Below are 26,128 nucleotides of genomic sequence, written 5' to 3'. Positions count from 1 at the left end.
CCACCACGTCCGTCCTCGTCCAGATCCAGGCCTGCCTCTCCCGCCGTCGCCCCTCTGATGCCCGTCCCGCCCACCCCACCGGGCAGGAACGGCCCTCCCTGTTGGGCCCTGGCGAGGAAACAGCCCAGGGACGGGGCGCCGCCCAGAGCCTCACGGTGGGGCAGCGGCAGCACCAACACCTCCTCCGTCACGTCAGGAAACCGCCTGCCGAAACCTTCACGGGATGGACGGATGGGTCTGTGCTGCAGAGGCCGGCACTGCCCGAACCGGGCCCCCCCAGCTGCAAGGCTCCCCGTGGGGAGCGCCCGGCCGGAAAACCCGGGGCATGCAGCCCAGGTCCTGCTGCTCAGCGTGGGGACCCAGACCGACGTCCAGGCCGCCTCAGGCCCTCGGGAGTTTCAGAGGGTCCCCAGGGACCCCCGGCTCTGAGCCGAGGCAGAACACGCAGGGGACCTGAGCACACACTGCGTGGGGCCAGGTGCACAGGACCCTCGGGTGGGGCCTGCAGCCTGTTTCCAGTCTCCGCGGACGGTCTCCTGGTGGCGGGCCAGCACACAGGCCCTCTGCGATGCTGGGCCCCCCAGCCTGGGCCCCGAGACGCCGGCGGCAGGACATCTGCGCCCGGGGTCCCGAGAGGCCCTGACGCACAGGCCACGCCCTGAGGGCGGGAGCCCCGGCCGCACGGGAGACAGCGCTCCCAGGGGAGGGCGGGACACGCGTGCAGTGCTGCAGGCCGCGGGGTCCCCACCCGTCCCCCGCCCCAGCAAGGAGAACCCAGAGCCGTGAGCTTTAGCAAAAATGTTTACTCTCTCCTTAACGTGTGTGTATTTACAAGTACTAAATCCGAGACAGTAAAATAGGAAACAGCCGTGTATTTACACAACCTGCAAGCTGACCCCGTGAGCCACAGCGCCCCGCGGAGAGGCGGCGGCAGGGGGGCCGCTCAGGCCACGGAGCGATCGATCGCGCGTCTCTTGGGTGGGGTCTCTGCGGCATTAAAGGACAGCTAATTGCGGGCTTTGTCTTAAAAATATCTCTCTCTCTCTAAATATATCTATTCTAGCTTGTGTAGCACCAACGGCGTGAGCCCGCGGCTCCAGCACTGGGGGGAGAGCCAGGTGGGGCTCGCTCCGCACGGGCAGAGCGGGGAGGGGCCCTCTCCCGGGGGCCGGGCCCGGGTCAGGGCGTGCGGACAAGCGCGAGGTATATGGAGAGGCCAGGCTCCGACCGAGGCCGCGCCGCCCCTGGCGCTCCTGAGACGCGTGCGGGCGAGGGCGGCAGGGGGGTCCAGGGCGGGGGGCGGGGGCGGCATCCGGGCACAGCCCCGGCCCTGGGACTGCAGGGGGGCCTGGGACCACCCTCCTGCACAGAGCAGGCCTCCCACCCCGTGCTCGGGCCGCCCTGAGGCCGGAGCCAGAGTCTGGGGTCGCAACGCCTGGCAGGAGGACAGGGAGGTGGCGCTGGGCACGACGGAGGTGGGAGGACCGTGGGGACGTGTGGGGAGGACTCGGCCTGACTCCAGCCCCGGGGGAGGATGGTGCGGCCGTGCTGCTGGGTGGACAGCAGGCTCAGGTCAGCGATCGGCTCGTGTGTAAACAGACAGCGCTAAAGTGCTTGCACCTGACCCCCGCACGCGCTCCAGGGCTGCACGCCCGGCAGGGCAGGGGGCGCCCCCCCTCCTGCGTCACCACCGTCATCACCGCCAGCCACGGGGCGAGCACGGGGGCCGGGGAGGCCCCAGGAAGCGGGGCTGGGACTGGATTCTGGAGCGGGCGGCACAGGGGCCCCTCGACCCGAGCGGGGGCCGGAAGAACGGGGGCTTCGATCGGAAGCAGCTTCAGGGAAGACTCGGGGGGAGTGAGACCCGCGTGGGGACGGACCCCGGAGAGAACCCAGGCCCGGCCAGTGCCCACCCAGCCTGAGCTCCCGCTGGACATCACCGCGCGGGGGGCCCAAGCCCTGCTCAGCGCCCACGGGGCCCAGGGACCCCCTGCTCCCCACTTCCAGGAGCTTCCTGAGTCAGGAGGTGGCAGATTTCACCCCCTCCTCCCGCAAGGGAGCAGCTCCTCCGCGGACGGAGACGTGCGCTCTGGCTCACGCTGCTCGTGGGAGGACGCGGGCCGGGGGGCCGGGGGCACAGGGCCGGCCACAGTTAGCTGTCCCTTAAAGTCCGTGGGAATCTGGAGTACCGTCAAAAAAGTGAATTGAAAAGGGGACGAGCCACTGCCTTCACGAGTGACTCCTTAATTAAAAAGCATGAAAAAAAGGGCCTAACAATCTCTACTATCCAACACTTGCAGTTTTAAAAAGATCAAGTCAGACTACACGCTAGTACAGTCATGCAGGAGCCCACGCCCGCGTCCAGGGAGCTCTCGGCCCGCGGAGGCCTCTCCTTCTCACGTCAAGACGGAAACAGGACGACCTGCGGGCTGAGGGCAGGGGCGTCGGGGTGCGCCGGCAGGGAGGCCCCGGCCGCGGTCTCCACGGCCACTGGGTACGGCTCTCCCGCTGCCTCAACTCTTACCTAAGCTGTGAAACCGCTCCTCCTCCAATAAACTATACAGGACCCCACTGGGGCTGGAGACAGGCTAGAGCCACATATATATATATATATATATGTATATATATCTACAGGTTCTTTAATTAAAAACGTGTTCTCTCGCTCACCGAGGGCCGGGTGGGCAGACCCTGTCTCTAGGCCCTCCGGTCACGGCGTCCTGCTCTCAGCCAGCCCCGTGGGTGTGGCCCGAGGCCCCCACAGCCCCGGCCGCCCGAGCAGAGCACAGCAGGAACCCCTCGCTCCCCTGCGAGGCGAGCAACGCCCCCCAGACGTCGTCCCCCCCCCCCCCCAAGGGGCCGGCACGCCGCCGAGGGGCCAGACGGAAGCCGCGGCGGGGGAGAAGGGACCTCCACGGCCGAGAGCTCAGCCCGGGGCGGGGAATAAATAAGGGGGACGTGCGCTCAAGCCCCGGAGCCCCCGGCCCCCGCGGCTCCCCGAGGCACAGCCCTGAGGACAGACGGGATCCCGGTCCTCCCGGAAGTCACTTGGGCCCCGCGTGGAGCCGTCCTGCAGCCCCTCCATAGGAGGGAGCCGGGGGCCTCTCCCTGGGCGAGGTCGACGGGGCGCTCCGGCCTCGGCCGCGGAGAGCACGCGGTGAATCGGAGGACGGTGGCGGCGGTGCAGCGGCACGTGGCAGGCGGGTGGCGACGGCCGTTCTGTCTCCCCACCCAGGCCTGCAGCCAGGCCCCGGCTCTCAGACTCTGCCCAGGAAGCCGGCGCAGTGGCGGACCCCTCCCAGCCCCCGGGCCGGCCCCGCTGACCTCGGCAGACCGGCCTCTCCCTCCCGGAGGGCTCCGCCTCGCCCCGGGGCCTCCGCAGTCACCCTACTGGCCCGAGAAGGCCCTGGTCACACCGGGGCTCCCACCCCGTGGGCAGCACTCTGGGCACGGAGAGTGCGGCGGGCACCGTCTCACCCACACCAGTTCAGAACCGGGACCTCCACAGGCGGGAAGGGGACGGGGAGGCCAGGGGACAGGACCGCACACCCGGCCCCGGCGCAGGGCACCCGGCACGGCTGGGCCTCCGCGGACCCCCCCAGCTCTGGCCGCCGCCCAGGGGCCCCCCGGGGGCCCTCTCACGCCACTCCCGCCGCGGCGGCTCAGCCGCTCAGGGCCATGGTGTCCACCACCTGCTCCAGCCTGCTCCGCAGCCGCTGCCTCCGCGCCTGCTCGTCCTTCTCCAGCGCCGTCAGCATCTGCGGGGCGGGGCCGAGCCGGCTCGTCCCTCCCACTCCCAGGCCCCGCCCCACGGGCTCCACTCCCCCCACCCCTCCAAACACCAAGGCGGGGCTCAGGGCCCGCCCCGCGCCCCCACCCCGCACGCGCCCCCACCCCGCACGCGCCCCCCAGCCATCTCCGCCCCCACCCCGCCCCACACACCTGCGTCACTCGCAGCAGAGCCCCTCGGGAGACCCACAGCCCCCCACCCCCAGGGCCCGGCCTTCACACCCCGCCCTGCGGCCTCCGCCTGTCGGCCCTGGGGCCCAGCCCGGCCCCCTCCCTGCTCGGGGCTCCCCCCGGGGGCTGCCTCCTCCAGGCTCCGCGGAGGGTCCTCCCGCTCGGCTGCCACCCCCCATGCTCTGACCTCACCGCTCCATCCTTGCAAACCCACACAGAAAGCTCAGCCGGTTCCTGACCCCTTGGGCTCTGGCAGCCCAGCCACAACCCCTGCCTTCCCTGCCCCCAGCATCTGGCAGTCAGGCTCTCTCTCTGAACCCCAAGAGCTGTCTCCCTCGGGAAAAGCTCAAGCCCCCTGAAGCCTGCACAGCCAGTGACGACCCCGCCTCCCCCTCCTCCCAGCAGGCTCTGATTCAGCCTGGTGGCCTCCGTGGTTCTGCAGCCGGGCCTGGCCTCTGGCCACGCCTGTCCTGCCTCCCCAGCCCTGTGGCTCTGTCGTCCAGTGCAGCCCTACGAACCCGTCCTCCGTCCCCGGCATCTCCGAGAAGCCCCACGCCGTGCACGGCTGGCTCCAGGGTGGGGATGGCCTGTGCCCGGCCCCGGAGACGCGCCCAGGCCCGTCAAGCAGCAGGGCCCGGCGCATTGCCTGCCTGCCCGCCCGCGCGGCCGGGGAGCTCACCTCGTCCTTGTACTTGGTGATGTAGGAGTAGATCTCGTGCAGGGCACTCATGCTGTTGAACTGGCTCAGGTGCAGCCGCGACTGCTCAGCCAGGTACGCGCTCATGTCCTGGTCGCTGATGGCGGGCATCTTGGCGATGTCGGCGTAGTACCTGCCGCGGGCAGGCGGGTGCGTGAGCTGGGCCCCGGCCCCACCACCCGCCCGGGCCCCGGCCCGCGCCCCCACCTCTCCACCCAGCTCTTGTAGTTGGGGATGTCCTTGGCGTAGAGCAGCTTGTTGGAGGGCGAGTCCTTGCCCAGCTTGTGCTCGGACGTGGAGCAGGAGTCCATGAAGGTCTGGGCCACCACCGACAGGCAGGCGTCCGTGATACTGCTCTTGTGGATGTCGAACACGAACTGCGGGTTCTTGATCACGTTCACCCAGAAGCGCAGGGGCAGGCTGCAGGCAGGCGGGTGCCGGTCAGGCGGGTGCCAGGGGCCAGCCTGCGGCCTTGCTGTCCTCCCGGCTCCGGCCTTCACGGTGACCGCGGGTCTCCATGCAGCCAGGCAGGCGGGCCCAGAGAGCCAGGCAGTGAGCGAGGGTGGCTCCTGCTGCCCGCCCCCCCCCCCCCCCACGTCCCCGGGGTGAGCTGTGCACGTCCAGAGGCACTGTCACCCTTGGGCACCCACTGTGCACGGCCGCAGTCCTCCAGGCCCGCATGCTTGCTCAGAGCCGGGCCAGATCCCCACGCGTCCTGGTACCAAGACCAGGGAGGGCTCCAGGAGGTGCGGCCCCACCGACAGCTGACCTCTGACCCCAAATGCCACCTTTACGACAGCCACCTGCTGGGCCATCAACAGCCTCTTAGCCACAGGTCACTATTTAAGTTAAAATCAAATACAGTTAAAAATTCAGGTTCTCGGATGTACCCATTATGCCAAATACTGCTAGTCACGGCCACGTGAACGGCACAAACCTAGAACTTTTCACCACCCCAGAAAAGCGCCCTGGACGATGCTAGCCTATGTGACGGTGCCTTCCCCTGGTGCCCCGTGGACCCCCTCGAGGTCCATGGGCAGCACACATAGAGCTGGAGGCCCAGGGTGGGCTCACTCAGGGAGGACCCGGGCTGCATCCCAGGCTTGGGGAGCAGGGAGGGGTCAGGGCCCGGGGAGGAAGAGGCCAGGGGCCGGGGGCACAGAGCTTTTAAGGAGCAGGCAGACCCTGCCAAGGGTCACGCTCAGCTCTGGAGATAAAAGCCAAACCCAGCAATGGCTACCGGCCCTGGGGGGTGGGGGGGTGGCACTGAGACCCAAGAGTGTTTGCTGCCACGGTCGCCCTTACCGCTACAGCCGGCAGAGCACGGGCCCGGCCCGCTCAGCCTGCTTCTCACGCAGAAGCCCACACACCTGCACACAGCCGTGCACACCGAGCAGGGGTACCACACGCTGGGCAGCGGATGCCCCCCGACGGCCGAGTCAGGGAGGCCCACGTGGAGAGGGACCGGCTGTAGACCGGGGCAGTGAACCGGGCGGTCTCCCAGGGCCCCGCAGGTCCAGGCTCCCTGCTCCACAGACGACCTCGGCCCCGCCCGCCCGCCCGCACCCCCCGCCCCACCCCGCCGGTACCAGTTGCTCTTCCAGGTGTGGCGCACGTCCGCGTCGTGGATCTGGTGCTGGTCGGCCTGCTCGTCCAGGAAGTCGAACATGTACTTGATGGCCAGCGGCAGGGCCGAGCCCCGGTGCGCCGTGCTGAAGATGGTCTCGAAGAGGTCGTCCACGAACTTCTGCAGCGTGCCCTGCGGGCGGGGGGGGCACAGCTCCAGGGGCCGCCCCAGCCCCAGCCCCAGCCCCAGCCCCAGCCCGTGTGGCCCGCCCCGCCCACCTTGGTGGCCAGCAGCCGGGTCAGGTAGATCTCCGAGACCATCTTGCTGCCACGGTCGCCCTCGCGCTGGTCCAGGTGGTCGTGGTTCTTGACCAGGTGCCACAGCTTGGTGCCGCTCTCCAGGTCGGGCGTGATCATGGGCGTGCGCGAGCGCAGGCTGTCGGGGCTGCTGGCCGTGCGCAGCATGCTCTCTGCGGGCGCCGTGCCGTCAGCAGCCGCGTCCCCCAGCCCGGCCGGCTGCGGCCTCGGGCAGACAGCTCCCCTGCCTGAGCCTCCGTTTCCTCATCTGAACACTGGGGTCATCGGTCCCCACCCCCCCGAGTTTCTGGGGACGGTGGGGCCTGGGGAAGGCGTGTGTGATGGCTGTGAGGGGCCTGTGCTGCCCAGGGAAAGGCCAAGTGTCCCAGGGGCCGGCCACGACCGAGCCGTCCCGGCGGCCGCAATGGCGCCCAGCGCAGCGTCCTGTCCCGGGGAGTGGCCTGCCCGCCGCCCCGCCGGCCCTCTGCCCCCGCCGGCCCTCACCGTATCTGCTGAGCGACTTGGTGAAGGTGGACGAGTTGGAGATGTTGTAGGCGGACGTCTGCTTGGGCACCAGGGCCACCGAGGACCCGTCCGTCACCTGCGGGCAGAGGGCCGGGTGATGCAGGACCCGGCACCCAGGCCTGGTGTCTCCCCTGGGCTGTCTCCCCCACAGCACGTGGCCAGGCCTTCTCCTCCTGCAGCCTGGCCGGTCGCGGCGGAGCGCGCGCGCCGGCAGGGGCTGGGGGTCACCTGGTAGTGCGCCAGCGTGTTGAGCCTCTTCCAGTCGTTGTCGATCTTGGTGGTGACGTCCTCGTCCTGCAGGATGATGCGGGCCATGCGGCCCTGGCGCCACTCTGCGGGGGAGGGGTGCGCTGGAGGGCCGGGCGCCGGCAGGTGCTGCCTGCTCCCTGCCTCCGCACAAGCCTGGGGCGGGCTCCCAGGGGGCCCGGCGTGAAGGCCGAGCAGCAGAGGGCCAGGCCGGGCCCGCCCGCCCTCCCAGCCCCCAGCCCCCAGCCCCCAGCCCCCAGCAGAAGCCCTGCACCCCTGCTGCCGCCCGGCCCCTCTGGCAGCCCCCTGCGCGCCCCGCCCCATGGGGGGCCCGGCCCCATGGGGTTCGCCCGCGTTCAGGAGCTCTGGGCCAGCCTCCTGGCCTGGCACCGAGGCCCCCCTCCCTCGCAGCCCCAGCTTCGTCCACCAAGGGACCAGACCGGCCCGGACGGGCCCTCCCCGCCGGCCCGCCCCACTCAGCAGGTGCCCCTCCCCCACCCCGTGCCCCTGCTCGGGAGCCCCCCAGCTCCGAGGGCCCCCCCGCCTCCCCGACCCTGCCTCCAGCACCGGGAGCGGCCCAGGACTCAGGCGGGTCCCCCGCTTCCCTCCAGCCCTCCCGGCCGGGGCCCCTCCCGGGCTCACCCAGGTCCATGTCCCCGGCCTTGGGCCGCTGGGAATAGGGCACGCCCTTGTACACGGCGTCCAGCAGCTTCTCTTTGACCTGCGTCACCGTGTCGCAGTTGAGCCCCTTCACCGGCACCTCGGGCGCGTTCTCGTTCTCGGGGTTCACGCAGTTCAGGGTCTGCGGGGCGGGAGGGCGCGGCGTCAGCCCCTCCCCCCTGGGCGGGGCGGGGCACGGGGGGGGGGCGCAAGGCGGGGCGGGGCTCCAGGGAGTGAGGGGCGGGGCGGGGCGCGGGCGGTCTCACCAGCGTCTTGTAGTCGATCTGCTGGCGGATGAGCTTGTCCTCACTCAGGGAGTAGCGCGCCTCGCCCGTGATGGCGTCGATGGGGCCCTTCTCCATCTGCTGCTTGATGGCGCAGTAGAGCATGAAGAGCGGCTCCCCGGCGCACTCCTGCGGGCGGCGGGCGGGCGTCAGGCCGCGCAGGACACGCGGGCTCCCCCGCCACCGCCCCGGCCCCCGGAAGGAGAAAGGGCAACACGGCCAAGGTCGAGAACCCTGGTTCCAAAGCCCAAGGAAGCGTGAACAGACCACGTGACGGCAATCCATCCCCATGAAAATGGGCATGAAAATCCTAGGGGAAAACGCCCAGCAAGGGGGCCGGGGAGGACCAAGGCCAGTGGACCCGCCTGAAGCCTCCCACCGGCTCAGGCCTCAGCAGGACCACTGCCCCGGCCCCACCCTCTGCCCAGGGCAGCCTGTGCTGCACGCAGAAGAGACCCAGGCTCCGGTCCTGTCCCCACGGCCCAGGGGGCCACAACACCGAGTGTGACCGTCATCTATTGGAGGTCAGGGCCCCCTCGGCTGGGACCTGCCTGCAGGAGGGGCTGCCCCCACTTGGCTACTCCAGAGCACGTGGCCGACACAATCACAGGTGCGGACGCGCTGACCCAGGGCAGGAGGCTGGCAGGGTGGCGCCCGGGCACCCGAGGAAGATCTGCACTACCCGTCTCTGACTGCACCCGCACCCCCACCTCAGGGCCTTTGCACCTGCTACCCCTACAACCAGAACTCTCCCCCTCACGTCTTCACTACCCCCTCCAGACCCCACCCGACGTCCCTTTGTTGGAAAGGCTCTCCCTGACCCTGGGCCGAGGACACTGGCCCAAAGGGCCCTCGGGGAGCCAGTTGCGTTTGCAGGCTCTACTGCCCTCTTAACCGGTCTTGTTCGGGAGCAGAAGCTGCTTGCAGGCCAGGGCGTGTCTGGCCCCTCCTGTTACATCCCCAGTGCCCAGCAAAGAGCAGGTGCGTAGGGGGTTCTACAGAAGCCGCTGGACAGCAAACACCGTGCACAAACAGCCGTGGGAGGAGGGCTGCCCGGACTGCAGTGCCCGAGCTGCTGTGTGCCGCGCACTGCGGCGTGCCCACCTGAGCCGGGCACAGGCCTCTCTGGTCCCGGCAGCCCTGTGGAGCTCGCTTGTGAGCGTGGCCCGAGCAGGCAACGGCTAGCCCCCAGGCCCCAGGCCCTCCCATAACCAGGCCCTCAGGCAGCTCCTTAGCACCTACAGTAAGTAAAGCGAGCAGATGTGAGCTCGGGCCACCCCGAGAGCCTCCAACAACGTGCCCGCCTGTGAAACTGTCTCATCTGCAAACGCGGCCACGCTACATCTGCCAGGACAGAGGCACCGCCGTTAACAGCTCTGGTCACCCAAGGAGGATGACCTCGGTGCAAGTGCCACGTGGAGGGACCCCCGGCGACTTGCTCCTTTCAGAGGAAGAGGGGCATCTCACAAGGTCAGAGGATGAGGCTGCACAGCAAATCATGAGCAGCCAGGATTCAAACCCAGGTCAGCCTACCGCTAAAGCAGCGGGTCCTTAAAAGCCAAGCGTCCTCACAAAAGGCGCAGGCTGAGCGGGTGTTTATGTTCGGCTGGCCGGCAGGCTCTGAAGCACTCCCACAGGCCTGTCCCGATGCTGCAAAGCAAGAGCCAAGGAGCAGAGAGGCTCGGAGACGGGAAGGCCCAGAACCCAGCCCTTACCCGCTGGGCCTGTCCCCGCACAGGGAGGAGGAGCATGACCCCGGTGCCTCCCAGTCCCAGCCAGGAGAAACGTGCAGGAACAGCCAGTGAATCCCCACGTGGGAAAATGACACCCGTACAGGCTGTTTGATACACGTTAGAACAAGTGCCTCTCCATTTGGGAAAAAGAATCAAATGAGATCCCTACCTCACACCACATACTAACAGAAACCATTCCTCGGCATAACACAGGAGTTATAAACGACAGAAAACTTTAAAATTCTCTTACTGTTCAAAAAGAAACAACCCACCCCAAAACAGGCACAAGATAAAAATATACAATTCAAAACAAAAATAAAAGTGGCTGATCAAACACATGAAAGATGACAACGTATTAAAGCAACACAGACTACAGCACCAGCTGCCAACGCACTGAGCAGTCAGCAAGAACAGAAAGGACGGTGGGGGCAGGTGCTGTCCATGGCTTGGGCAGGTAAGACTCACACACTGAACTGGGGCAGCCTCTCTTGCAGGACAACCTGGCAGCACATATTCAGGTGAAAAATGAGACTGATCACATCACTCTTCTGAAACCCCCCTGAGCAGTGACACGGCAAGCAAAGGTCCCTGGACCCGGATGTCAGCTGCAGGACTGTCTGGGGGAAGATTCAAGCTCCCCTGACACCCACATTAAGGAACATGATGCAGCCATTAAAAAGAATGGGACACCTGCCTCCGTCTTGACCTGCAAAGATGGCTACAGTGGGGGATGCACGGTGCCGTGCAAAATGCATGGCACCAAAGAGGAAAAACCCCACACCAAAGAAAAGGTACGACGCTAGGATTTCCTCTTATCGTCACAAGCAGTCTGTTTACAGATCTCTGGTCCAGTTCAGAAACCAGCCTGGGGACACACACCAGATGGTCATTACCTCCAGAACTTTGGGTGGGGCTCACCCGGCCATTGGGGTACTATGATGGGCACGGACTACCTTTCCAGTTAACTTTCTTTACTAAAGAGAACAAGGGATGAGAAGCATCTGGGTTGTTGAAAAACAGCTTGTAGCTCACTAAAAAGAAAGGAGCTGCTAAACCACGAGGAGACATGAGGGACCTTAACCGCGTGTTACCAAGTGAAAGAAGACAATCTGAGAAAGCTGCACACTGCACAAACCCAACCGTAGGACATCCTGGAAAAGGCAAACCCATGGACACGGCAAAAAGACAGCTGTTTTTCCAGGGCTGGGGAAGGAGGCATGAGGGTTTTTAGGGCAGTGACAACGAGCTGTATGACATCATCCTGGTAGAAACGTGACATTATACACTTGTCCAAACCCACAGAACACACACCACCAAGGAGAGCCGCAGGGCAAACCATGAACTCTGGGTGACACTGATGTTGGTACAGGTTCATCAGCTGTGACAAACGGACCACTCTGGGGGGGGGCGTGGGGGGGGAGCAGAGAATACCTGGGAAATCTCTGTACCTTCTACTGAAGTCTGTCATAAACATAAACCTGTTATAAAATAAAGTCTATCCAACGCACACACGCACACACGCTGTCAGTCTGCGGCACAAAGCGCCCAGTGGCCAGTGCCAGGTCCCCTGCTGGAGCCACGTGGGCAGTGGTGCAGCCAGGCCGTCTCCCTGCCCGGTGTGCTTCCTCGTCTGCACTGAGAGTGTGCACACCCGCCCCTGCTCAGCCTCCTGGCCTGGATGCTGCCAGGGACGACGGGTGCTGGGGGCGGCTCTGCCGCAGGCCCTCGGCACTCCCCCCTTCCCTCCAGGCTTCCCTCCGTCCTGTCCCCGTGGCCGAGCCTGGCCTCTCTCCTCCATCCACTGTCCCACCCGCCCCGTGGGCAGTGCCCCCAGCCCAGCACCCTCAGCCTCGGCCCGCGCCACGCACCCGGCGTCCACAGAACACGCTGGGCCCGGGCTCTCACAGTCATCACGCTGCGCTTCGCGGAACCCCTCCTCCAGGTTCACACAACCGACTGGACAAGCACGTGACCGCGTCGCGTCTGCATACAACTGCATCTCACAGGACGCGCACAGCCCTGTTGCCACCACCCTCCCGCACGACGACAGCGCCCTCACGCACCGGGCATCACGGTGCCACCGCCCGCTGGACGAGCCCCACTGCCCGCGGACGAGCCTCTCTGCACCTCGCGCCCAGCTCAGGGCCTTCGGTCCGCGCCTGGCTTCCCCCCGCCCTGCCCTCACACCTCGCGGCCCGCCCACACTCTCATGCCGCCGTGGACGCCCCGCCCTTTCTCACCTGCCCCACTTCCAGCCTGCACCCCTCAGCCAGGCAGGGCTGTCCTGAGCCCTGTGTGCCGCAGCGGCCGGGCTCAGCGTCCTGCACGGAGGACAGAAAGCCCCACCGGTGTCCCCAGCTCGGGACACCTGCCGGGAGCTGAGGCTCCGCGGCCACATGGCCACCACAGAGAAGACTGGACCCGGGCCGCCCGCCACGAGGCTCCACGCCCCGCGCCCCCGTCCGCCGTGAGCGCTGACCTAGGGCCTCCGTGCAAGGACCAGGCCCGGCTGCCAAGCCTTAGGGCTCGTCGAGGGGAGCCAGACACACACCTGGGCCTGACCACCCCCTGGTTCTAGCTGCTCACGGTCCCAACAGAGTCCACCTGGACCCACATCTAGCCGGCCCTCGGGCTGCACCCCATCCTGAGAGTAGCCTGGCTCCCCAGGGCCTGTCTGCTGGGGTTGGGGGCTCCCCCAGCCTGAGTGGGCATCTTCCGGGCAACAGCAGAGTAAGCCCAGGCAGCCGCCCCGTCCTCACAACAGGGCACCTCCTTAGGCTGGCCCGCCACCGGGCGCTGGACACACAGACGCCTCTGCCCAGGTGCTCCCCCTGACCTCGGGTCTGGGCCACGGGCACCACACGAGCCCGCCGGGGCCCAGACCCCCACCCAGCTCAGCCACACGTGGCTGCTGGCGTCTACCCCGCCTCGGCGGCCGAGTGAGAGCAGGGCGGCCTCCAGGGGAGGCAGGGAAGAAGCCAACGGATGGATGTGTGGCCCAGGGGCAGTCATGCCAAGGTCCCAGCTCCTCCACGCCTCTCGGCTGAGACCCCACCGCCTCACACCCCTGCCCGGGGCCCCTCGCGGCCACCCACCTTGAGGAATTTGTACAGGAGGAAGGTGAACCAGTTGGTCAGCATCTTCTCTGCCACCGACTCGGTCCTGGGAACAGAACACGCACAGAGGCAGCCTCAGTCCCACCACCAGGCCCATCCACACCCCCACCCTGCCATCCCACCCTCCCCAGGGCCAAGCTCAGGCCTTGGCCTCACAGCAGGTGTCAGAGAGCAAAGACGCAGGCCTGACCCCAGAGGTCCAGACAAGGCACACCCTGGGGTGGGTCCCAGAGCTGCTGCAGCAGCATGTGGGCCGGGCCAGCCGGGCACGGGGGTGCACCGCTGCAGGGGCAGGCGGGCACAGGGCACAGGTGTAGCGCGCAGGGGCAGGCGGGCACAGAGCGCAGCTGTAGCGCGCAGGGGCAGGCGGGCACGCGGGCACAAGGGCGGGCGGGGCCTCACCGGCGCAGCAGCAGCTTCGGGTGGTTCTTGCTCTCCAGGTTCTTCTCAATGAGGTCGGACAGCAGCTGCTTGAGCACGCCCGTGGCGTACTCCATCTCGCCCTGCAGGGCCGTCATGATGAGTGAGGCCACGTTGCCACGGTCCCGCATGGAGAAGCTTCGCTGGGCCTCCAGCGTGCGGATGAAGGTCAGCAGGAAGTGCTTCTTGGTCAGCAGCTGCCCGAACAGCGTCAGCGACTTCTCCACGTTGGCCTGCACCTGGGGGGCGGCAGGCCTGCTCGGACCTCAGGGGGCACCAGCCCCTTCTGGCCGAGGGGCCGGGCGGGCCTGGGGGCCCCCGCGGTCCTGGCGGAATGGACGTGGCCTGGCAGCTGCCCGAGGAGCCCACTGCAGGCAGGGACCTGGGGCCCAGCGGTGGCGGGCTGCAGAAGTGGGGCCTGCTGTTTGTGCGGCCCACTCCAGCAGCTCAGAGGAAGCCCCGCTCGTCCACGGGGCACCAGGAGGACCCGTCCACAGGCCCTCACAGCCAGCACCAACGCAGAAACCACCCTCCCCACTTCACAAGGACACCGAAGCCCAGACAGGGCAGGCTTGTCGGGGCGGTACAGCACAGAGGTGGGGAACGGGGATGGAATGCAGGTACGGGGGATTCCAGGGCTCCGCCTGCGTGGCACCCGTCCCGGAAAACAAGCGGGCCGCGAGCAGCCTGGGGGGCCCTGGGCCCGAGCCAGCCTGACAGGAAGGCCCACTGAGATGCAGCTCAAGAGGGAACGTCCCACCACCACAGCCACGTGGGGGTGCGGGACAGGACGCCCCACCCAGAGAGCACGACAGAGCAGACTCGCCGAGCCCCTGCCCGTCCGAGCTGGGGCCGGGTGGCCTGGGCTCCCGGCCGGCCCCTGGGGAGCCCTGCAGGACGTGGGGCCAGCCCACCCCCCCCAGCAGCCCCCGCCCAGTGAAGCTCGGCACCCTGGGCCCCCCAGGAGCTGGGTTGGGCATGCTGCCCGTGGTGCGCTGTGAACGCGAGGCCCAACGAAACAAAGCTGGGCCCCGGGGAGCCCCGGCTAAGTAAGGGTGGTCTGCCCGGACAAGGCCGCCTCCCCCGCCCCCGGCCCCCTCCCCACGGTGCCAACACAGGGAGCCGAGCGCCCTGCCTTGCAGCAGGCTCGAGCCATCCCCAGGCTCCCTGCTGCCCCAGCACCCGAGAAGCCCCCCAGGCAGAGGCGGTGGTGGACCCCCACCAGCAGCCCACCTCCATCTCCTTGAGCACGGGGTGGTCCTCGATGCCGGGGAAGAGGACCCGCATGGCATACGTGCGGTAGTCCAGGAAGGGGATGCCCGCGCCGTCCAGGTCGTTGGTCAGCTCGTGGATGTCCGTCTGCAGCTCTGCAAAGGCTGCGACCAGGAAAGGTGTCACGGCAGCTGCCCCCCCAGCCCCCCCAGGGTCGGGCCAGACCCTGGCTCTGCGGCTGGGTGACCTTGAGGAAACCCCTGTGCCTGGGTCTCCCCAATCCTGACGTGGGGGTGAGCCCTCCGTCCCTGAACTGCTGCAAAATTAACCAAGACAGGAGCAGAGGCGGTGCTGGGACGGGGCTGAGGGGCCTCCGTGTCCCACTCGGGCAGCAGGGGCCAGAGCAACCATGGCCCCCTTGGCTCTGGCTGCCTGGGAGGGAGCAGAGCCCTCCACACCGACCAGCAGGCCCTCACAGCTCAGGCCAGTGGCCCCCGACACGCCTGCTGGCTTGGGGCGGCACTGCTGCTTTCAGGACATTCCAGAGCCGTGAGGTATGGACCTAGTGGCAGCTGAGGGTACACTAAGGGACGCGGGGGCGGGGAAGGCTTAACCAGAGTTGGGCCTGCACCTCCTGCATCACCGCCCAGCGTCTGGTCAGGCCCACCTGGCCGGTCCCAGGGGCCCCACACGCGCTACCAGACACAGGCGTCGCAGCTCAGTCCCGACAGGACAGGCGGGTGGTTGTCCTTGCCCCGGGGAGGCCCAGGCCGCCTCCCGCCCCGGCCCCCAACACCTGCGCGAGTCTCGCGGCGGGCAGTCTGTCAGGGACCGAGGGGGCGCCCGGGAAGTAAGCCTTTCTGTCTTAAGATGAACCAGGGTCCCGGGCAGACTGGACACCCTCCCAGTGGAGTCCGTGACCGCCCAGCGCCAGGCCTGCCGGGTGTGAGGCCCCCAGGCAGGGCTTCCCACCCACCCAGCCCCTGCCCTCGTCCCCAGACGGGAAGACGCCTGTCATCTGCTCCCAGGGCTGCCAGCGCTTGCTTGTGGGCCCGGCACCTGGCATATCCGAGGCCACCAGTCACCACCGTGTTCACCCCTCGTGACAGCCCCAGAGGCCGACGGAGCTCCCAAAGGCACACGCGAGCTGGGGCTCAAGAGGAGCGTCCCCGCCGGCTGACAGGGGCGCCCAGCCCTAGGGCCCATCTCGCGCCAGCTGGAAAAGCCAGCGGGCTGGACAGCAGCCAGCACTGGCCCAGGCGGCTGCCCGGGGCCCCCACGGCCCCAGCCTGGCACCCCCCACTCAGCGCCCACCCGCCGGCTGCAAGCAGCCACGTCCTCAGGGCTCAGCCCCGCGGGTGCGGCAGCTCCTGTTGAGGACGAGCTTGGGGCACCCTGGTCTCCCCGGGCACATCGGTCTCCTGCAGACGCCCCGTTCCAGCCGGAGCGCCGACCCCCGCCCAGCGTGCAGATTTCCGACACCTGTGGCCCCTGCCTGCCCGAGAGCTTCCTACCCTCTGGGCCTCCCCCGCCTGCCCTGGGGGTCCATCTCAGTCAGGGACCCCCAGGGCAGCAGGCTTGGGGGGAGGGGCGTGAGACCAAGCATGGGGATGCCACGTCCGCCACCACAGGAGGGGAGGCACAGACGAAGGGGCTCCCGAGGACAGAGGGAGGGCCTGGCTGGGCCCCGGACCCCCACACAAAGGCCAGCGCGCCCGCCGCTGAAGCGGCCTGAGCTGGTCTCCCCCGCCCGCAGCCCAGAGTGAGACAGAGCGACGCACACCCCGGTATGAGTGCGCAGAGGACGGAAGACGGGGCGCCCGCCTCAGCGCACGCCCCCTCACCGGCCGCCGGACGGAACCACCCACGCCGGCACGTGCACCCCTCACCCCGACACCTGGGGAGACGCCACCAAACCGCCCACACTGGGCAGGCCCGGCGTCCCCACACCTGCGCACAGGCCCAACCTACAGGTGAGACGCCCGAGACACAGGAACATCGTGTGCCGGTCTGGGGCCCCACAGCCAGGCGGGGACACCCACGGGGGCCCTCTGGCCAGAGCCTGCGTCGTGAGCAACACCCGCGCGTGCCCCGGGCAGCCCCCGGCCCCTCCCTGGACTGAGCGCAGCACAGCGAGGCCGCCGGGAAGGGAGCGGGGCGGGTGGGCGGGGCAGGTGGGCGGGGCCGGCCCAGCCCAGCAGCCGCCTCCGTGAGCCCCCCTCGCCCCCCAGGGCGGCGCCCCCGCCCCGCCCACCTTCCTTGCACTCCAGGGCCACGCGGGACTCCAGGTTGTCCATCTGGAGCTGCAGGCGCTTGAGGGTGCGGTCGGCGTCCCGCGACTTGCGCTTGTAGGCGATGAGCACGGCCACGATGACCAGCAGCAGGAGGCCCCCGCCCCCGCCGATGCCCACGATGGCGGGCAGCGTCAGCAGGCTGTCCGCGTACACCTGCAGCACCCCCGGCGAGAACTCGAAGCCGCCGGCCCGGACCTGGGGGTGCAGGCCGCTCAGGGGTTGCCCGCCGCCCACGGCTCAGGGTCCCCGGCCCCCGGGACCCGCCCCGGCCCCGCGCGCCCGGCGAGGGGCGCTGGCACCCAGCGTAGGTGCTGGGGGCACCGGGGCGGGACTCCCCCTGGCTGGGAGGCGAGCGGGGGGCTCGCTCGGAGCGGCGGCCGCCCTGCGTAAGGCCCGGGAGGCCGGGGCCGCCAGGCAGGGGGACGCACCGTGACCTTGTGCTGCCCGGTGAGGTTGGGTGACTCGCAGAGCAGCTGCGTCTCCGACACGGTGAGGGCACAGGGCGTGGAGCCGATGAGCACCGTGTAGTTGAGCCGCGAGTTGCCGGGCGCCGGCGGCAGCAGGTTGCGGCCCTGGGGGCGGGACGGGTGAGCGGGGCCTGCGCCAGCCCCCACGCCGGCATCCCGCCGGCCGCGCCCCGCCCCGCCCCGCCCCGCCCACCGGGCAGCCCACCTTGAGGATGAGGGGCGAGCTGGGCTTCAGCTCCAGGAGGCCGGTGGGGCTGAGCGGCTCCAGCACGGGGTCCGGGTAGTAGAGGAAGGACGAGGCGTTGAGCACCAGCAGGGCCCGCACGTCGTCCATGACGAAGCCCAGCTCGTCCGGCCGCTCCCCCAGCTCGGGCGGGCTGCGCGCGGGGTTGTCCACCGACGGGGCCCGGCACACCATGGTGGTGTCGTTGTGCACCAGGCAGCTCTGAGGACGCAGGACGGGGACGCTGGGCCGCCCGCGCCAGCGCCTCGGGGCGGCAGCCACGCCTGCACACGGCCCCCGCCCCTCCCTGGGGCCCCGGAGCGCGGCCACCACGACACGGCAGGAGCTGCCGGGAGCAGGGTCCGGGGAGGACTCACGTTCTCCCTCTCGACACCTCCGTACTTGGCCCGGATGCGGGGTTCGCGGACAGTAGCCAGGTTGGTGCCCGTGACCGTCAGGAGGGTCCCTCCGCTAAAGGAGGAGGAAGCTGCGAGTCACGCGCAGACGTCCTGGGCTCCCGGCCCCGGTCCAGCACCACCCGGCTCCCCGCGCGATGACAGGCAAGCTAGTCTGTTAGCACCACATTCAGCGGCAGGACCACGCAAGGGGGAGCAGAGAGCCTGCCGCAGGAGCCCTGCGCGTGCTGCTGGGCTTTGGCGGCTCAGGACAGGGGTCGTGGGGCTCAGGGCAGTGGGATGGGGTCCGGGGGGCTCAGGGCGGGCGGGACCGGGTCCGGGGGGCTCAGGGCGGGTGGGACCAGGTCCGGGGGGCTTAGGGCGGGCAGGACGGGGTCCGAGGAGCTCTGGGCGGGTGGGATAGAGTTCAGGGGGCTCGGGGGCAGGCGGGACGGGGTCCGGGGGGCTCAGAACAGGCGGGACAGGGTCTGAGGAGCTCAGGGAGGGCAGGACGGGGTCCGGGGGTCTCAGGGCGGGCGGGACGGGGTCCGGGGGGCTCAGGGCGGGCGGGACGGGGTCCGGGAGGCTCAGAGCGGGCGGGACGGGGTCCGAGGAGCTCTGGGCGGGTGGGATGGAGTTCGGGGGGCTTGGAGGTGGGCGGGACAGGGTCCGGGGGGCTCAGGGTGGGCGGGACGGGGTCCCGGGGGCTCAGGGCAGGCAGGACGGGGTCCAGGCGGGTGCCCCCACCTGTTGATGCTCCACTCGGGGTCGATCTTCAGGATGGTGGGGTCCTCAGTGTAGTTGTACTTGACCTCGGGGTTGGTGAGCTGAGCGCGGTTGATGCTGATGACAATGGGGGCGCTGCCAGGGCTCTGTCCAGGGGGCGTCAGGCACCGGATCTCCCGGGAATTCCTCCTAGAGGGGCCGGGGAGGGTGGGCAGAGAGGACACAGGCACTGGAGCTCGCCTCCCACGCGGCTGAGCGTCCAGGCTCCACCACCGACAGGCTGTGGGCAAGTCACGGGCCCGCTCTGGCCGCACCTGCCTACCTACGGCACAGGCCACCTCCCCCGTCAAGCCCTGCGAGGGGCCAGGTGCTCTCTGTGCCCACCTGGGCCCCAGCTTGGCCCTCTCCCTCCACGCTGCCCTCAGGGCACCTGCGGCTCCGTGTGGCCACCTCCATGGCTGAGGGGCGGGTCCTGCCTCCCAAGCTCGTGCTCCGGGTGACCCCCCACCCCCAGCTCTGCGTCCCCTGCAGCGTCGGTGGACAAGCCCGTCTGGGCCCCAACGTGCAAGAGCCTGGCCCACGGGCGCCGAGAGCAGGCCTGCCAGGCGGGAAAGGACTTGCGAGGCCTCCCCGCAGCCCTGAAGCAGTCCCATCAGTCGCCCGGAAAGGCTGGCAGCACGGAGCCCACAGCTTCAGTGTCCAGGGGGGCCGCCACGCCCACTCCTGCTCGTAGAGGCACACACACGGGGCACCGCCCCCATCATCCCTGACCTGGACACGCGCTCATCCCCGACCTGAGCCGTGAACCGGCCAAACGAGCTGGAGGGGGGAGGGGGCGCTGGGTCACCCCACGGGGCGGCCGGCTGAGCACCGCCTGCACCTGCCCCGTCCCCTTAACGCCTTCACCACAGCCGCCGGGCCGCACGCGGCAGGCAGCAAACACCAATAATTAGTCTGATAACGGGTAATTACCGCAAGAAAATATTTAAAGGCCCGCTCCATTATCATCCCTAATCTAAAATTATCCACTTCAGGGCTCCCGGCTTTTGTGAAGATTTCCTTTTTCTCTCAAGAATTTTTCTGAATGCTTCCTATGTTCCTAAAGAATCCCCCAAACCACCCCCCAAAGCCCAGGACGGGGCGGCTGGGCCCGCCCCTCAGGCCCAGGCCCCGCCCACCCTGCCCTCCAGCTCTGGTGGTAGCAGGCCGGTCTCCATGGTAACCTTCTCCGCCTCTAGGTTTCCATAGTGATCACCCCAGCCAGGCTCTCCACACCCCGCGTGTTTCCCAGGCAACGAGAGGGGGCACCCAGCCACCGGGACCAACCCCCGCCGGGGGAAGGCGGCGCGCGGGGGCTGCCCACTCCCCTTCCGCACCCCGTACCAGGAGAAGGAGCAGGGCCGCCCGCCGACAGACACAGCCACGTCGCTGCCCGCATTCAGGTGGCTGCCCTCGATGCCAATCCAGGTGCCCCCCGAGAGAGGCCCGCGGGCAGGGCTCACACGGTAGAAGGTCGGCGTCTAGGCGAGAAGGGGCTGGCTGGAGTCCCAGGGCAGCAGGAGTCCCAGGGCAGCAGGTCCCGGCGATGAGGGGAGGGCCGGGGCCCCTCCCTCGAGGCTGCCCGTGGCCTGGGTCAGCCCCACAGGCGAGGCCCGGGGTCCCGCCGCCCCGGGGGAGCAGGGGAGCACAGGGCCGCACGCGCGGGCTTACCACGAAGGTGAAGCGCTTGGGCGACAGGGCGCGGTAGTGGGGGGAGCAGTCCCGCACGCACACCTCCACCAGGGCGTCGTGGGCGCGCACCGTGCTCGCGTCCCCGATCTCGCAGACGATCCTGCGGGCACGCGGGTCTCAGCGGCGGCGGGCGGCGGGCGGGAGCCCCGCCCCGCCCCTGCCCCGCCGGCCCCGCCCACCAGGCCCGCCCCCGCCCCGCCCCACCCAGCCCCAGGCCCCGCCCCAGGCCTCCGCCCACTCACTGCTCCGCGCTGATGTACTCGCTCTCCACCGGGCTGCACAGCACCTTGCCCACGCGCACGCCCAGCCGCACGTCCTCAAAGCGCAGCCCCAGGTTCTCGCCCGTGATGGTGAGCCGCGTGCCTCCCTGCCGCGGGCCCGTCTCGGGGGACAGCTGCGGGGGCAGAGGCTGGGCGCTGGCCGGGTGCCCGGGGGCCCCCCATCCCGCCCCCCAGCCCCGGGGAGCCCCGCCTACCTTGAGGATCTTGGGGTCGGTGCAGCGGCTGTTGCCGTGGCGCGCGTGCATCCAGGCGGCGGGCAAGTCCGCGGGGCAGTGGGGGCGCAGGGAGCAGCGGCGCTCGGCCACGCACCAGCCGCACTCGAAGCGCGGGTCCGCCTTGAGGCAAAGGCCGCAGCTCTCCCGCAGGGCCGGGCACTTGTACAGGTGGGCTGTGGGGAGGGGTGCGGTCAGCGGCCACCCTCGGCCCCGCCCCCCGGGCCTCCCCACCCAGCTCACCCTGGATGTTCTGCGGGTTGTCAATGACAAAGTGGCCGTTCCACACCACGGACAGGTTCACGGGCAGGTCGCTGACGTCGTTGCCCTCGTAGGAGTACTGCGGCGGAGGGCAGAGCAGTCAGGCCACGCGGCCCGGCCCGGCCCGGCCCAGGCCGCACGCGGGGCCTGCTGTCTCGTGGCCACCTCCGGGGCCGGCCACCGGGGGCTCGGGCGGGCTCGGCAGCGCGGGGTCGGGGGGCCCGTCCGGAGCCAGATACCCCACCGTGCCGCCCACCTGCAGGGCGCCAAGGGGGCTGAGCGCCTGCTGCCCCGTGTGGCTCCCCGTCTGCTCGCACACGGCCACACCCCCCGCCATCCGTCAGCGGCAGGAGGGGGCAGCGTCCAGGGTGAACCCCCACCGGGCAGGCAGGGCTCCCTGCACCCCTTGCACACACGTCAGGGACACTGTGTGAACCCTGGCTTCTCGTCTCAGACGGCCTCAACAAGCCCTCCCCCAGGACTGCCCTGAGGTGGGAGGCGTCCCGCGTGCCCTGGCTCCCCCGCCCCAGGCTGGGCTGGGCTCGGGGACTCAGCCCTCCCCGGGGAGCCCAGGCCCGGACACCCAGCTGTGCCCCACTTTCTGCAGTTGACGACGTGCACTCCATCCCAGGGCGAGTCACCCTCTTATCTGCAGGAATGTAATTGGATCCTATCACACTCCCTGACGCTCCCTTCTCCCTTCGCACAAGGGCTGCAGGAAAAATAAATGTGCGCCTGGTTGGGGGGGGCGCGGGGGGGGTGGTGCGGGACAGAGATGACAGAGGCTCGGGGGTGGGGGAGAAACAGAGAGAGACAGCGGCCTGAGGGATGCAAGAAAAGAAAGGACAGGGTGGAGACAGCGAGGCCGGGGAGCCAGAGGGAGACGCGGGGGGAGGGTGGGCCAACAGGCAGAGGAAGGAGAGGAGACAGAGGACTGGACAGGCAGGCAGGCTCGGGGAGCCTAGGGCCCGGCCGAGTGGCCCACCTGCCCTGGGAGACTGCGGGGACCCCTGGACCCTAGCCCACCCTGCCAGGATGGAGCAGGTCAGCCAAGGGGCCACCACCACCAGAATGGAGCCCAACCTCTGACCTCATGCCCCCTTCTGAGGTTCCAGGAGCCTTGCAGATGGCCTAGAGGCACCAACCCCCAACTCAGGGCCTCACCTACCAGCCTCGAGACCACCAACTGGGCCCTCTCCCCTCCCACCAGGAGGTTCTGGCTCTGCAAAGACCCCTGTCCCTAATTCATGGGATGTGATGGGAAGCCTTTGAAAGGTCACCCTGTTAGATTTGCAGCTCTTGGTTCTGGGAACACACCAGTCACCATGCACAGCTTCTCCATCCACACACACGATGTCTTAAAGGAGCCAGTGCTGTCACCCTGACCTCAACGCCTGGGGTCACTTCCACATGCCCTCAACCCAGGCCCCTGACCCACATCCCGAAGGCCCCACGCAACGCCACGTCTGAGACGCACTCCCTCCAAACGTCGGGGTGGCTCTGGGCATGGCCCCTGCGGCCTGCTCGCCCAGGCCCAGCTGAGGGGCTGGGATGGCCGGGGGAGCCCGAGGTGCCCCCTGAACAGGCTGTAGCAACCTGACCGCGTGTGGCCCTTTTGCTAAAGCAGAAGCCCAGAGGACTGGACAGGCAGGCAGGGTCCAGCACTCCAGCACTCAGGGTCAAGGCGGCCCCACCCGCGCTGAGTGGACCCACCGAGGAGTTCTGGCACTGCAGGCTGGAGCTGTTGTAGCGCACGGCAGCGACGCGGGCTGGGCCCCCTGGGAGGTGGAACAGGCACTCGTACGCCCGCTGGCCCGACTGCGGCTGTGGCAGGTTCCGGGCCGCCAGGGTGATGGGCTTCACCACGCCCACCGGCACGTAGATCTGGGTGGAGGGCAGGATCTGCGGGCAGTCCTGGAGGGACAAGGTTTCAGCTGAGCCTGGGGTGGAGGCCGGTGGGTGGGCTGCACGGAGCCGGATCTTCTCCAGCACAAGCACCACGCGCCCATTCGACACACCGGCAGACTGAGGACACGGGTGACAGCCACCTGGGCCTGGGTTCTGGGCTGCACACTGTGACCCGGGCAGGCCCACCCTGGGGGCCCGAGTGCCCTGCCTGGGGACCTCAGACCCCACCAGAGGGGCCCCATCTGGCGGCAGCCGAGAGGCCCCTGAGGCAGAAGCCAGCGGGACTTCTCAGCTGGGGGCCCAGAGAGTAGGTAAAAATAGCCAGAGCACGCAGAAAAACAGCCCGGCCCCCAGGGCCAGCGCTTCAGCAACAGTAACTGATGCAATGGCCTGGCTTCCTTGCAGCAGGGCTGCGGCGGCCGCAGAGGAGCTAGAGAAGTAGGCCCACGGGAACCCTGCGAAAGGGGCTTTAAATAGAGATGCTGAAAACAGGCCGCAGTCCCCACGCCCCACAGCAGCTTCCGAGGCAGCCGGGCCGGCTCTGCGGAGGTTTGCAGAGCCCCGGGGGCACCGGGGGAGCAGAGCTGGCAGGGCAGGCCCGGCAGGCTGACCACCGACCGCCGGCGCTGCAGGTGTCCCGACGGCCACCTGTGCCCAGGGCAGCAACTGTCACGTGGTCAGCACTTAGCGCTGTGCTCAGGCTGCAGCCCCACGGGAGCTGCTCATGTGCACGGTGGCCGCACCAGCGTCAGCACTGGCCTGGCCACCTGAAAGGGCACCTGGGCCAGCCCTCAAGCCCAGGGACACCCCTGCTGCCCCACCAGGTCCCACGGCAGCCACGGCTCATCCTGGCCACCAGGGCCCTGCTCCTGCTGTCCCCAACCTCACACCTTCCCTCTGCACCGTCACCAGCTCCGCTGCTGGGAGGCGAGCGCCACTGTCTGTCCCCTGTGGGTCTCGGGGTGCAGACCCCATGGCCCCATCAGGCCAGAGCCTCGGCACCCTGCGTCCCCGGCCATGGAGACGGGTCAGCTTGGGCCTGGGCCCGAACCCCTTGAGTGGCCTGAGGCCAGGCTGCGCCAGAGGCAGCGGGGAGCAGGTGAGCCGTGTGGACGCAGAGGCTGCCCTCGTCCAAGGAGCTCTGGGTCTGTAAGCGGACACGGGCTGCAACTCTGCTGTCGGAACTCGAGTTAGGCCTTGGCTCTCCCGACCTAGAACCCCTCTGCTCACACAAACCAAGGAAGGGTCTAGAAGAGTGACCCCCACTCTGCTCACAGGGGCCCCACGTGGTGACAAGGCTGCCAGGGGAGCACAGGACCCTTGTGTGAAGCCCGCCCCTCCTGCTCCTGGGGAGGCCGGACCGAGGCAGAACGTCTGGGTCTGGGTGAGGCCCCCGCCCAGGGCGGCTCTGCTCCGGGGGCGTTCCACGTGGGACCCCCACCAGGCCACCCCATCCACACCACACTCTGGTGGTGGGGAAGCCAACAGAGCAGACTCGGGAGCACAGAGACCCCGTCTCACCACGGGCGGGAAGCGGGGAGACGCTGGGACTGGGACCCGGGACCCCACAGCCTGAGCACGAGCGGGGCGGGGATGTGAAAACGCCACACCGCTCAGGGACGTCCCCACGCAACCGGGGACCAGCTGAGCAGAAAGTGCCCGTGAAGCAGGTCCACCCCAGACAGGCCCACCCGGTCCCCCCCCGCCCCGAGCAGGGTCTCCACCTGCTGCCCCACGACCCCGGCTGAGGCCACAACAGCCCCCCGAGGGCCCCGCCGGGCGGCCTCCTCCACCGGAGCGGCTCAGGCAGGGGCCAGAGACAGCCAGCGAGGACGGGGCCCCCGGGGCAGGTTCTGTGAGGCGGGGCCCAGCACATGCAGCCCGGCCGCCGCCGCCAAGCGCCCCACGGCCGGCGGGACTCACCCCCGCCTGCCCCATCCAGACACCGGCCGGGCCCCGGCCCCCGTCCCGGCTCTGCACTCAAAGGCGGGACGTGCCCAGGTCGGCCCGCTGCCCGTGACGGTCGGCGCCGCGCCGGCTCCAAGACGCCCTCCGCGCCCACGCGGCCCGGCCAGCCACTGCAGGCCCGTCCACGGGGAGGCGGCCAGACGCGCGCCCGGCTCCCCGAGCGCTCACGCACGGTCCCTGCCCCCGTCACCCCCGGACGTGCCTTGCGTCTGCCGCCCCCAAGCAGTGAGCAGCAGCCAGTGCCACTGGCTGCAGCCCCCAGGCCCAGACGGCCCCGGGGAGCGTGCCCCTAGACCTCCTGGCTGGCATCCCCGCCTCGCGCAGGCGGCACCCAGCTCCGCGGCACCTCCGACCCCGGCCCGGGACGTCGTACCTCGGACACGTTGACGCGGCCCTCCAGGAAGGCGCAGTCGGCGGCGTTGTGTGTGCACACGTGACGGTACTTGCACCAGTGGCAGGGAAAGGAGCCGCTGACGCAGGCCAGGCAGCTGCGGGGAGGGGGCGGGCAGTGAGGCCACAGCCTGAGTCCCCACCCCCACCCCACCCCAGGCCAAGCCTCACTGCCCGCCGCGCGGCCACCCCAGGGCCTTTGCACAGGCTGCGCCTCCCTGCTCGGGGCTGGTCTGCTGCTGCCCGCAGGAGCTCCCCTCCCTCCTCCCTCCAGTGTCTGACCGTCCCCCCCCCCCCCCCCCCCCCGTGCCAGCCGACACAACCTCTCAAAGACACACGTGTCTAAGGCCGGCGCCAGGACACGCGTGACCATCAGCACTGGAAACTCATTCGTGCAGCTGAGAAATGCATTTTAAACCCCACCTCGTCCTGGTAAACTGAGATGTGAACGTACGTCGTGAGCAGCGGCCGCGGGCGGGGCAGCCACGGCAGACAGCGCCTCCCGGGGCCGACCGCAGGCGCCCAGCAAGGGTCCCCAGGGCCCGAGAGGGCCGCACAG

General features: G+C 69.1%; 1 protein-coding gene across 1 annotated transcript in view; it reads right to left on the bottom strand.

The window, feature by feature from the left end:
* Nucleotides 1-788: 788 nt before the first annotated feature.
* PLXNA1 (plexin A1) overlaps nt 789-26,128 on the bottom strand; it is a 41,630-nt gene continuing 16,290 nt past the window's right edge. The window contains exons 9-32 of the mRNA XM_057704526.1: nt 25,553-25,667; nt 23,017-23,217; nt 21,286-21,382; nt 21,025-21,218; nt 20,792-20,943; nt 20,529-20,649; nt 20,202-20,338; nt 18,840-19,007; nt 18,075-18,168; nt 17,680-17,919; nt 17,436-17,579; nt 16,968-17,202; nt 14,735-14,877; nt 13,484-13,740; nt 13,061-13,127; nt 8,215-8,361; nt 7,931-8,090; nt 7,271-7,374; nt 7,022-7,118; nt 6,500-6,690; nt 6,244-6,413; nt 4,862-5,074; nt 4,637-4,787; nt 789-3,755 (exon numbers count right to left, since the gene is read on the bottom strand). Coding sequence (XP_057560509.1) covers nt 3,660-3,755; nt 4,637-4,787; nt 4,862-5,074; nt 6,244-6,413; nt 6,500-6,690; nt 7,022-7,118; nt 7,271-7,374; nt 7,931-8,090; nt 8,215-8,361; nt 13,061-13,127; nt 13,484-13,740; nt 14,735-14,877; nt 16,968-17,202; nt 17,436-17,579; nt 17,680-17,919; nt 18,075-18,168; nt 18,840-19,007; nt 20,202-20,338; nt 20,529-20,649; nt 20,792-20,943; nt 21,025-21,218; nt 21,286-21,382; nt 23,017-23,217; nt 25,553-25,667 — 3,694 coding nt within the window. The 3' untranslated portion in view covers nt 789-3,659. The remainder of the gene's footprint in view (nt 3,756-4,636; nt 4,788-4,861; nt 5,075-6,243; nt 6,414-6,499; nt 6,691-7,021; nt 7,119-7,270; nt 7,375-7,930; nt 8,091-8,214; nt 8,362-13,060; nt 13,128-13,483; nt 13,741-14,734; nt 14,878-16,967; nt 17,203-17,435; nt 17,580-17,679; nt 17,920-18,074; nt 18,169-18,839; nt 19,008-20,201; nt 20,339-20,528; nt 20,650-20,791; nt 20,944-21,024; nt 21,219-21,285; nt 21,383-23,016; nt 23,218-25,552; nt 25,668-26,128) is intronic.

The sequence above is a fragment of the Hippopotamus amphibius genome, chromosome 13 (genome assembly GCF_030028045.1).
Source record: "Hippopotamus amphibius kiboko isolate mHipAmp2 chromosome 13, mHipAmp2.hap2, whole genome shotgun sequence".
Lineage (NCBI taxonomy): Eukaryota > Metazoa > Chordata > Mammalia > Artiodactyla > Hippopotamidae > Hippopotamus > Hippopotamus amphibius.
This window is presented reverse-complemented; position numbering and strand designations above follow the sequence as displayed.